Below are 12,897 nucleotides of genomic sequence, written 5' to 3' on the forward strand. Positions count from 1 at the left end.
CAATGTATTACAGAAAAATTACAGCAGTATGATCTAGCGTGAACACATTCACCTGGTCAAAATTAGGAAACAAAGAATGAAATCACCTACAATTACATACGCATGTTTTAAGTCTGTAGCTATCTCACAGCTGGCATCCACACCCAGCATTTCTATGAACAGTTATGCTTAACAGAACGGATGCCTTGCTCTGTTTCTAGAGCAGTTATTTCACTTATTTCCTCAACTTTAGAATGTCAACTTCTTTTTTTGAAAACTCAACGTCTGATTATCTATTTGCATAGCTAAATATAAAACATTTGGCCAAAAACCTTCTCGTGGGAAGAGCAACGAGGCAAATGAACTAATTAAAAGTTTGAAAGTGTCCCTCCACTCTCACAGGAGACTCTAAATGGGGACAGTTAGGATTTGCTTTATTTCACAAGAAAATCGGAGCCAAGTGCAAAACTCCTGCTAAAAACGCACACTGCTCTGCATTTCTAATAGCTCCAGCAACATTTTCCAACGTACCAGAGAGAACTCGGCACATTTCACAGCTGCTAACTCCACAGTGAATTTTTTTTGTATTACAAATTTCCTCATGGAGTTTTCAGTGTAAATGTTCAAAATTAAGTCTTGTTTGTTGACAAGAAGAAGTTACAGAATCACCTATGATTAGAAAGACGACTGTCAAAAGCTTACCACAGGAACACCTCTTCCGTAGAGGTAAGCCATCCCTAATCCACTCTGTCCAACTGGATTACCCTGAAAATACAGGAAAACACGGCTGCAAAGAAAGGCAAAACCCACAGCTATGTCTTTAACAACAGTAAATTAAATAGTGCTTAAGATATATTGGCTTTGTAACTTTGCTCCTAGTAAGTTATTAGGGAGAAAATAGCATCTTTGGTAACTTTTAGTCAGTAACCTCACAGGTGATTGACAAGAAAAAGCTTTCAACACTAGTTATGAAAGTCTACTGTGCACTTTCAAAATGTCAAACAAGATGTAGAATGCACACCCATAGAAAGGTGGGGCATTAACAGCTTGTTCATCTTTAGTTTCTTCCAAGTTTGAGATGCTCTGGATGCTACAGAAGCTCCCAAAACAACTACAGGAACTCTGAGAATCTGTCTTTACATTAAGGGCAGATCGGTGGCTGTCCTGTGGGCTGCATCACTGACCAGCGCCCTCGCAAATGTATGTGCCATGGTATGTTGTCAATGCCAGGACAGGCAATGGGGCACATCAGAAACCTTCAGGGAATGCAGGAAATTAGCAAATGGAGAGATCCTTACTCTAGGACAGAGGTGAAGAACAGCATCTAATTGTGGAATACAATTATCTTAAAACAGTCTCTTCAAACCTCATCTACTGTGTTTCACATGCCAAACATCTTTTCTGTTTAGCTGTATAAATGCTACTATAAGGGATAGGTCTAAGACACGCACAAGGGATTAACAGCCCCAACCAGACACTCTTGATGAGATGAAAGGTATAAACCCAAAACCGTTATCTATCCACTGATCACAAAACAAAACCAAAATATTATCGTATCAGTGCACTGTAAATTTCTGTGACAAGACAACTTAGGATTTATGAAGATTAACACTTAACAGAACTGCAGGCTATTTAGGTGGACAGTATTTCATACTGATGCCAGCATTCATGAGAATTAGACTCCTTGTGCTGAACGTGGCTTCACGAAGCACTACGATGAGAACTGGAGGCAGTTTCCAACATCTTAGCCAAGCAGGGTTTAATGATGGGCTACTCTGAGACAGACATTGGGAGTAGGTGTATGGACATGGAAGTGCACAAAAAGCAGCATTTGAGCTAATCAACTTTTTAGCACATATGCTGTACGTATAGATTACAGATGATCATACCATATCAGCAGCTTTCTTGAAATACTGAAGAGCCGTTTCGTTGCTTTGAGGTACAACATCACTTCCTTCCGAGTACATCTGAAGGAGAAAGGCATTATTGAAGAACAGCTGAAGAAGTCAGTTTAGCATGGAGATCTTGAAGCATCTTCACTGTGCATATGACAGGGAGTCTGTTGTACTATTAGACTATTCTGTTGCATTACTGAATAATCATTAAAGAACTTGCCCAGAAGCAGAAAACATCTCTCTGCTGTACAAATCAGATTCAGAGGGAACTTTCTAATGGAGAATGAACCGCCCATAAAATTAAAAGGGTTTGCATGAAAACACCCTTCATTTTTTAAGTTTTCCCAGTGTGCAGTGAAGAACACATAATCACACAAAAATCTAGCAAGACTAGTGGAAAACAAACTATATTGCCAGTTAAAACACTTCCTGAAAACAACGCAAAATTGTTTACTAAACCCTGTTCCTTTCAGCTTTTATTAGATACAAACCACTCAAGCAGTAGAGAAAGCAGGACCCTGCAATTTCTCTTGTCAAGTACTATGACCAGCACATATTGCTATTATTTCATGCTCTGAGGACAGGAATTTGGCATCCTCTGCTGCAATGACAGCCTGAAAAAGATGAGTTGCTGCTTATCTGCCTAACCTTAGGGAGTACGGAGTACTGAGGATTTAGTTCCTCACAGGGTTAAGGTATCCCGCAACCCAGATCTCAGGCAAGTGACCTAAATACCTTTCTAAGCAGCAGCACATTAACATCACCAGCAGCAGCTTGGCAATCATGGTTAAAAAAAAAAAAGGACTTAAATCTGAGAAACCTGGTACAGTGGCGGACCTTGCAAATAGACTCAGGCTTTGGTTCAGAGTAGATGCAGACCTATTGGCAACCCTGGCTCAGCTGCCTCAGATCCCCACACAGAATAAGAATACAGATATCCTTCCTCTTTCCTTCCTAAACTTTGTATTTCCCACTAGGCAAAATTTGGAGAAGCCCAGCTTTTCCCCACACACCGTATGGGAGAGCATAGTGGCCTGCTCTGAGTTTAACTCCACCACAGAAAAAGGACATTCAGGTATTTACCTATTTAATTAAAAAAACTCCAGTTCAAGCACTAGTTAGAAAACCACAACAAACCCCAAAAGTTCCTAATGTGAAGGAGCAAGCAGAAAATCTAGGCTAGACATAATAGACCATGACACTTCAATCTTGCAGGACATTTCCAAACAGTACTTCCACTATTTCAGTTTTAGACTGCCTGATATCAGAAAGTAGGAAATACTTGTTATTTTTCACTGAAAGGCAGTCAGTTCGCTTACTTTTGAGAGTGTTCATACTTACCTTTCCTAGAAAGGCCATGGCATGTGAATTGCCAGCATTAGCTGCTTGATTGAAGTACTCAAATGCTCGCTGTAGGGAAGAAAACAGGTATTTTAGCTCCCAGGACTATGATTTTAGTACCTTTCTTGCAAATGGAGCAGAAGTGACTAGGTTGCTTGCCAAGTTACAGGTTCTTCTGGGGTTAAGAGTTATCAATTCCACTTATTTTAAATATACATTACACAGTTCTCCACTTAAAATGGGAATACTGAGCAGCAATCCCTTTTAACAGTGTACTCCAAAAAGCAGAGGAAAAAGGAAATACTACAACTGCTGCTATGCACAAGCTACACAGGTAAACCTTACTTTCTTATTATACCTCCAAACCCTGTTTAGAAGAGGGGAGATCCGCCAGTTCCTACGCCAGTTACACAGAGCTTGGGTAGACTCACTCTTAACTTAATATCATCTCTGAACCATTACAGAGCAGTCATTCTGCAGTATTTTAAGTGCAATCACCATTCAGTAATTTGTGGTTGATAGCTGAGACTGAACCAATCCTCAGCTCTCCAATTTTCAATACATACTTTAACTTCTATAAGCAGTAGCTAGGTTGGCTTACACTAGCAGAAGTGCTGGTTTCTATGCACACTTAATATCTTTAGTATTGACAGTTGCACTGTTTGGTCTACAGAAGGAAGATATTCTTGCAAGCCACAAGAGAGGTTGTGGAGTCTCCTTCTCTGCAGACACCCAAAGCCCTGGCCGTGTTCCTGTGTGACTGCTCTGATGATCCTGCTCTGGCAGGGGTTGCACTGGGGGAGCTTTCCAGGTCCCTTCCAGCTCCTAAGGTTCTGTGATAAACCAGACTATCATCACTAAGGCACACACAGTGCATCATGACAGTTCTACTACGTATACAAAGGCTCAGCCAGTTTCAAGTAGTACTTGTCAAAAACCTGGTCTTTGTTTTTGAATTCTTCATTTCTAAGATAATTAAACTTAATTGTGTAAGAAAATCAGCTCCATGTACTAGTCCCATAAAGATTAAGTTTTATTGAACGCATTAAGTTTTATTGAACAAGACTACTGAAGTCACTAAATACCTTATGGTGGTACTTAAATACTATTGCTTCAGTGTGGTCTCAGCTATGCTTCCTCCCCCTCCATCAAGTATAATATGCGTCAAAGAGACACAGAAAGGGTACCTGATGATTTTGCTCTACTCCTCTTCCTCCATGCAAGTGTAACTGTCCAAGGCCAACCTAAAAATAAATTTTACATTGCAAATAAGTCACTTTTCCCAGGGGACACTCCTTTTTCTAGTAATACAGATACTAGTGAACTAACTACATGCACAAAGACAGACCTTATCAGAGTTAAAGATGCCACAAAGTCTGAAGGCACAGATTTGCTTCACTAACTACAGTACAGTCCTGTTTCTCCACATTAGCCCAAGTGGAAATTTATCCTAGATAAAAGTGACTTGACTGTCCTAGATACAAAATAATAGTTGTTCATTTGAATTCTGCCTACCTAATTCTTAGGTCATACATGACAAAGCTGAATTGTGACAGTTTGCCTACATCAGTGTCCTCCCCTCCTGCACTGTGTGTAGAAGAGGCCCAGCCTGCAGCATGCAGAAGGCACATAGAGCAGAAGCAGTGAGAAACTGAGGTTCCCAGTCAGGGCCAGTTCTTCTGATCAAGGCTTCCTCCACAACATCTAAAGCTATCTTTAACCTAGTCTGGCTGGTTTCTAGAGAAAGCCAGGATCCTCTTTCCTAAGACACTAAAGTTGTAATGTTTTGGATTTATCTTCCAGAAAAAATTGCTTTTTCTGTCCAAGTTCTTCCTTAAACACACTAAAATATAAACTTCTTCTCATAAAAACTAATCAGGAAATAGCAACCACGTTGATTTAGGAGGAAGAGAAAACTAAAGCTCCAACATCTTTACATGTTTCATAAAGCTGTTCCTGTCGTTCTTGACAACATCTGCATGCCATCAGGTGACCTTAATCTTACCTGTGCTTGTACATCTCCTTTCTCTGCTAAAAACTGGTAATACTGAATCAAGTCTTCTTCTAGCATCCCACTTGCCATCCCTGGATTTTCTACTTCATCTGCTAAGCGAATTCGCTGAACCACAGTGCCACCGGTCAAAGAAATGTCACTGGCAACTGGAAAACAGGTAAGATAAGTTTTGAGACAGTTTTGATCAATAGAAGTATTAGACTGCAACTTAGTAAAACCAGATCTCTACAGGGCTTCAGGCTGTTACTCAGAAAGAATGAATTACTTTGACACTAAGAATTAAAGACACTTCAATAGATAAGAGATAAAAATAGCACAGCATGATTCAGAACCAAACAGATAACTTGTTTAATAGCAGGAATTCTCTATTTCTATACTATTAGTGTTGAGAGTTCTTCTAGTATCTTCTAGGTGAATGATACAGAAATACATAGGAAGTCAAGAACAGTCTAGTCAAAAGATTTTACCGTGATTAGCTACAAGTCGGTAGTGAGTGAGAGCAGATTCACAGCTTTGAAGGACTCCTATTCCAGCCCAGTACCGGTAACCCTAGAAAGGAAAAGACAAACATATGAGACTATAGGTTATTTGACAACATATTGCTTGCCAGGTAAACTTTTTTGACATTACTTGAGCGAGATTTGATGACACTAGAGGCAAAACAAACACCACAAGTCCATTGTGTCTGGACTAAAAGCAACTGACTGATACCATTAAAGGTTAAATGTAGCCAGTGTATTTCAGATATTGCTCAGGAAAAAGCACATAAGCAGAATCGTACTTATGGGTGAAAACCTAAAGCCTTTTACTTACACATTTTGCCTGTATTTGTCTTAAATCTCACAATACTGATTAAAACAGCTTATTGTGTAAAGATCTTTGGCTTTCACCGTTCTCATTAGCCTATGAAAATTAAAAGTCTGGCACTTCTGCTTTATGAAAAGAGATATGAATTTAGATGGACCGTGTCTACAATGCTATACAGCTTAAAATGGGCAGATTTTCCCTTATATTAACAAGGAATAACAGAGAAGATGCTGCCCACACAATGCATGCGGGATGCTCTAATATTTGGACAGTGTATTCACATGAATGCAAAGCTTGCATTAAGAATTTAAAAATACAAAAGTGATCTTGCATGTGTAAAATTAGTTACTGTCATACTTACCAAGATCATATGGGCAATCAGATTTCCTCCTAAAGCTCCAAAAGTGTAATACACCAGGGCCTTAAAACAAAATAATTGGTTATTTAACATCTGTCTCCAAGATGAAATACAAAAACACGCACTTAAGATTTATAAGTTACCTTAGCTTGACTAGAATTGACTCCTAGACCAGATGCATAGAGAAATCCGAGAGCCTAGAAATAAAATATAGTCTGTCAGTACATCCTTTGAGAAATCCAGGATCAGTTTTTCTGGAATACAGAAGTACAAGAAAGTCAAACGACAATTTAAAGCTGCAAAGAATATTCCATGCCCCTTTTTAAAATGCCAAGTTTCTAAATTATTCTATTGCCTAGGACACCAACATAAATACATTTCACCAGAATCCAGCCTACTGGATCAAATGCAAGGAAGAAGCTACTACTTCCCTGAATGCCAAATGTAGATCCAAAGGTCCTAAACATTAAAAGTATCCCAGTTTAAATACCCTCAAGTGAAGATCAGCAGTATCTGTCAGGTCACACATCTCTTGTCTCATACCCCTGTGCAAACACACATGAACCACAGCCTTCTCTGGAAGAGGCTTACCATTTCATTTACTGCCTCACAGATCCTATGAATTCACTGTTTTGCATCTGTTCTGGGTTAGTTTCATTTATGACTCTAAATACAAGCAGTTAGCATGCACAGAGCTGTTTGGCAGAGTTTTTTCAAAAGTTATTTTTATTCTTAAAATTTACATAATTACTCCTCTAACACCTGTCACAGCTGTGTGGCTCAGAGGAGAAACTAGTGGCGCAGAAGATAACAGTGTGTATATGTATATATAAAATAGTGTCTATATTTCACAGTGTTCTAACGCTATTCTAGGCAATTCTGAAAGCACGCACACACAAAAAAATCACCTCCTGCAGACAGTATTGAATTCTAAACCAATAAAAGTCAAGGTCTTAACTGAGACAAAGTCTCTAGAGAAAACATGTTCCTGTTATCTGCGGCAAATCAGGAAGCCAACATTGGATAGGGAGCAGCAGGAGACTTGATAGCCAAAGAGCTAAAAGAAATTGGCTGATTCCTAAAGAAGCTGACACTTCCAAAACTAAACAGAGAAGTAAGCAGTAAGTAATACGCATCTCAGTATTGAGACATTAAAATAGAGAACAACCACATTTTATAACATTACATGTAAGCTATTACATATGAACAATACTATCACGTTCAAAGGCACATAGACAAAATGAATCCCTTTGCACTAAAAAGCGTTCAAAATTGCTGGGAGTTTGTAACTTCCCAGATTATGAACCTGTGTGTGTACATCTGCCTATCTCAAAGACAAAACTGCAGATGAAAAGCCACAACGTCCCACACAAACCTCAAGAATAAAGTAACACACTTTCAGAGAAGATTTGTTGGCTGGAGTTACCCGTACCTACCAGTTTTTTGACTTACGCATCCAATCTGGCCAGTCATACAACAGGCAAGAAACTAAATGAAAAGACCACCACCTGACAATATTACTGGTAGTTTAATGCTGGTTTTTAAACTCAAAGACCTTGTTTACCTTGAGGATGCATGTGCCATTTGTTACTGCACCCTCAGTGATGCTAGCAGCATGCAGAGGCCAGGTAAAGCAGCAGCTTTGAACTAAAGCAGGGCACTGGTGTAATTTAAAAAGGTAAAGGCAATGCGTATTCAGGATACAGAAATGCTAAGGCAAGCATTAATAAAATACATTTCCTGAATCAGAGCCTGAACCAAATGTTTTACGCCAAGTTTTCAAACCATTTAAAAAAGCAGCACTCTGCTGTCTTTTTCAACCAGGCAACAGATACCACTTACTGTTCTCATTCTATTCTGGATGCAAGAACAATCTATATAACCGCCTTAGAACAAGTACAATCTACACAATGATTCATAAACCTATAAAAACTTCTGTAGAATCTCAGGACGTACATACCATTTGTCCTTTAGGAGAACCTTCTTCTGTTAGCTTTTCAAATAGCTCTTTTGATGACTGGATGTTCTGCTTCAAGTAATCCCCAAACAACAGAGCATAAGACACTTTCTCCATTGCCTTGGTATGATTCATGTCAGCTGCTTTCAGAAGATATTGATATGCTCTTAAAAGAAAACCATTTCTTAGTCAACTTGAGGCAAAGAAGCACATTTCATTCATAGACCTGCAGGTTCTGGGGAGGTGTTTTGTTCCTCTGATTAGCCTCTGTTTTCTACAAATGCATCTACCTTCAGTCATTTGTTCCAGCTCTGAAGTGTCAATCTATGCAACAACTCACAGGATTTAGCTAACAGACTCACTGGATTTTAATGTTCACTCTACTCCATATGCAGAGCACTATGCATTTCCTCCTGCATTTCCTGTAAGTTATCCAGAATCACAGAACGTTAGGGATTGGAAGGGACCTCCAAAGCTCATCCAGTCCAATCCCCCTGCCGGAGCAGGAACACCCAGATGAGGTTGCACAGGAAGGCGTCCAGGCGGGTTTTGAATGTCTGCAGAGAAGGAGACTCCACAACCTCTCTGGGCAGCCTGGGCCAGTGCTCTGTCACCCTCACTGAGAAGAAGTTTCTTCTCCAATTGAAGTGGAACCTCCTGTGTTCCAGTTTGTGTCCGTTACCCCTTGTCCTATCATTGTTTGTCACCGAGAAGAGCCTGGCTCCATCCTCGTGACACTCGCCCTTTAAATATTTATAAACATGAATGAGGTCTCCCCTCAGTCTCCTCTTCTGCAAACTAAAGAGCCCCAGCTCCCTCAGCCGTTCCTCATAAGGGAGATGCTCCACTCCAAAAAGTTTAATGTCAAATGATCAAGTTTCTGTGGCAACAATTTTAAGTCCTGTACTAGGTATCCAGCAGGATCACTCCCCTGACAGCTTCACAGATCATGACAGAAAAAAAGCAGCCTGAAAGAGACTATGGAATTAATTTGATTTGTCGAGTACTGGACCATTCCAATGAAAATGCTACGTGCTGGGTTCAAGACAACGGCATACACAATCAATTTTGAGATGAAACAGTTGTGCTAACAGTGAGAAAGATCTCTGGAAACTCCACTTCCTATTTCAGCCTCAGAACTTACAGCAGTCCCCCAAAGTAATTTCACAGCAGTTTGAAAAGCTAACATTAAACATCCTAACACAGTACTGCCAAGCATGCTCCAGCTTGATTTCTCATAGGCCTTGGACAGCGTTCCTAGATTGCTCTTTACCTCTTCTCCTTTCTGTTCTCAGATTTGTTTTCTCTGCTTAGGACAGGCTGAGGCACATCCGGTTCCTCACATAATTTCATCTTTACGAAAATGGAAGGTGTTCAAGAGAACTAAGATCTAATACTGGTTGACAATTCCTACACTATTCTATACTCTGGTTAGCGTTCTTCAGTATAACAGATACTGTCTCCCTTTGTCTTTGCCAAGGTGTGATGGACACCCCCCAGCCGTGCTTCAGTTTCCCCGATACATGAAGTAGAAATGCACTCCCTTATCTCCATGAGCAAGTGTAACATGGTAACTGTGCTCACATAATAATCAGCAGCCTGAAGTTACCACTTGCTGATGAAGTTGTCAACATGAGTACCAAGGAGTTCTATATTAACATAGCTGTTCTTAATTGTAGTGGTAACTATTTAATCAGTAATTGGATATATCCAGAGTAGGAAGTAAACAGACCAGAACGGAACTCTCATTTCTTTTTTGTTTTCCAGTCTACAAGCATTACCCTTTCCTCTCAATGATGAGAGTTTTAACAATTTGTTGAGATTTCATTTAATACTATTTTTATGGTGACCAAAACTATCAGAAAGCAGGAACAAAACCAGAGCAGCTCAAGAGATGCTGGTTTTTTCCTACTTACTCTTTGAAGCAGAACGAGAACCATACTGTAAGAAACATTTGAAAAAGGACAATTATCTTGTATCACGTTCTCATTCTTTTTCTGGGCAGTTGCCACATACAAATTGTGGCTACAGAACTACAGCACCATCTTGTATTAAGTCAAATGTTCTGGCGAGATCCACTCTTTAGAAATTAATTTCATACAATTTTTAGTGGATTCAGAGGAAGGCAGGCCTCGATTTGTTTTTTCTAAATACCCTGAAATTACTATTTATTTTCAGTACTATCAGCGCATATTTTCGATGAAAATGAAGTGCAAAGTCCCAGGGCATCTCATTTAAGTTCTTTTTCAGTTAAGCCTAAGTGACCAGCCATGTCATCACCCTCCCATGGGGGTGGAGGAGGTAGACTTACTCTTTCTTCTGAGCCTTTTTACTGCTTTCATTAAGGATTTTCATTCCAGTCTGATAAACATCCTCAGCTTCTTGCATCTGCCTTCTCTTATTAGACTGCTCTTCAGCTAAAAACCAAAACAATTATACAGTTAGAGTTTCAATTACACAGCTCAACTCTTCTCTCAAAATTCCTCCTGGTTCTAAAGGGAAAATACAGCCAGAAATACGTTTCTGAAGACCAATAAACAACCAAAGTGATTACAAAAAGCTGTCTAAAGGAAATGCTGGGTATCTTAGTGACATTTTCTTCTCATGCACAAGTTTGCTGTTAAAATATTCTTTTCATTGCTCCAAAAACAAGCTGTGCAAGGAAGAAAGGTTCCTCCTTCAGAAGGATGTTTAGAGAGAAGGGTTGCCTTTGTGCACCAAATCAGCAAGTATCATGGGAAACACTGCCACCCCCTATATTCCCACAGCCTCAGAAAGTAGGAGTTTTATAGACGCCTCCACTGCAAGATTTCACCAACAACTTTGGAATTATAATTTTTTTGCATTATAATTTTTTCCCAACATGAGACATTTACCTTTACAAATACTGGTGTATCACAGTATAAAAATGGCCATTAATATATTTTATAGATGCCTCCACTGCAAGATTTCACCAATAACTTTAGAATTATAATTTTTTTTGCATTATAATTTTTTCCCAACATGAGACATTTACCTTTACAAATACTGGTGTATCACAGTATAAAAATGGCCATTAATATATGAGAGGAACTTCTAGATACTGAAGTAAAGAGCATTCAGAGGCCTGAAAACTCGAGGTTAAGCAAGCATTCCTTGGACAAGACGACGACATCAGGTTACTCACTTTCACAGAAGCCCCACTTCTGATCTTTCTTGTAATCGTAGGTTGTTGCACACCAAAGCCTGCCGTCTTCCCTCCCATCTGCAGTGCACTCTGCATACTCCTTCTCCATAAACAGAAACGGGAAGAGGCAAGGTTCACCATCCGCAGTGCCTCCAATAGCTGTCAACACTGAAATTACATATCCGGGCATTAGACTGCTTTCCTGTATTCCACAAATCAAAGCAATCTACTACAGACAGGAAAGCACTCTTATGTTGGTTTTAATTTTATGAACTGCATGTAATCGAGTTTTCAGTAAAGTTTCTAATTTACGAAAGCCTGAAAAAGCAATTATTTTTCTAAATTGCACTTCCAAGAACATTATTCCTATTTTTAATTAGGAAATAAAACACAAAATATGCAAAGAAAATATTTTTGTTTAGATCGGAGAAGGCGAATCTCATTTACATTTTTATTGCCTACCAAAATAAACAGCCCTTCCTTTCACTTTCTCTTCTGTGCACTCCGTGCAGACGACTACCCTTGAAGTGCATATATTCATTTCAGCCCCAGGGTTAAGCCATAATGGTGACAGAACCACTCACTTCTCCAAATGTGACATGAAAGTGCCTGAATACCAGCAGGGAGTACACTCAGAACACACAACTCTAAGGAAAGACTTAAATGCCAAGCCCAGTCATCTTCCGTTGTTGTATAGACTTGTCTTGAAAACTTTATTTCACTTTGCCAGTGTATTTACGTTGCATTCAAAATTACTTTGAGCAGCACGATTTATCACTTCTCATGCACTAGAACTTCAAAGGTTACTGGTTCAAATATCGCAGCATTTGTAAATAAAATCAATCCTCTATGAAGACTAAGAACTATCTCAATTATTTTAAAGAAAAATTATTTCAATTAGTCCTCTATAAAGGTTTTTCTCTTTCACTAAGCTAAATCCAGCAGTTGGGTTCAGTGTCATTTGAAGATATTTGCAAAGCCATGCAATTGAGAAGGACAATGATACGGTGTTTTTTCAAGTTAAGTTTGTAATTCTTGTGGTTACAAAGCCTGCTCTTCCTTCTATGGTCTGGCATTGCAAAGCCTAGAGACCATGCTAATTTAAAAATTTCTTATTGATTTTTTTGAAGCATAAGGAAGTATCCAGGATTAGTTAGCCTGTTGAAATTGCTCTTCGTAATTCGGTTCCATGGCAGATGGTCCAGCACACCACTCTCCCAAGTTAATTATCCCATAACACACAAGGGAAAAATGTTATTTTCAGAAACTGCATTCAAAAATAATGTGTCCAGATGTAATTAGCCTGGAGTCAGTTCAGACACCTGTTCACCGTGGAGTAATGCACAAACTCAGCTTCAACAAGGCCAAGTGCCGGGTCCT

At 39.4% G+C, this 12,897-nt stretch overlaps 1 protein-coding gene across 1 annotated transcript; it reads right to left on the bottom strand.

Moving 5' to 3' along the window:
* Positions 1-681: 681 nt before the first annotated feature.
* LOC104543218 (protein sel-1 homolog 1-like) lies at positions 682-11,707 on the bottom strand (the record flags this gene model as incomplete). Its single annotated transcript, XM_010187773.1, has 11 exons — positions 11,518-11,707; positions 10,663-10,768; positions 8,355-8,517; positions 6,538-6,591; positions 6,398-6,457; positions 5,697-5,778; positions 5,221-5,375; positions 4,403-4,459; positions 3,216-3,284; positions 1,869-1,946; positions 682-744 (listed from the first exon to the last, which is right to left on the bottom strand). Coding segments are annotated over exons 1-11 (1,077 nt in total), but the record flags the coding sequence as incomplete, so codon positions are not given.
* Positions 11,708-12,897: the final 1,190 nt, after the last annotated feature.

The sequence above is a fragment of the Mesitornis unicolor genome, unplaced genomic scaffold, assembly GCF_000695765.1.
Source record: "Mesitornis unicolor isolate BGI_N332 unplaced genomic scaffold, ASM69576v1 scaffold12327, whole genome shotgun sequence".
Lineage (NCBI taxonomy): Eukaryota > Metazoa > Chordata > Aves > Mesitornithiformes > Mesitornithidae > Mesitornis > Mesitornis unicolor.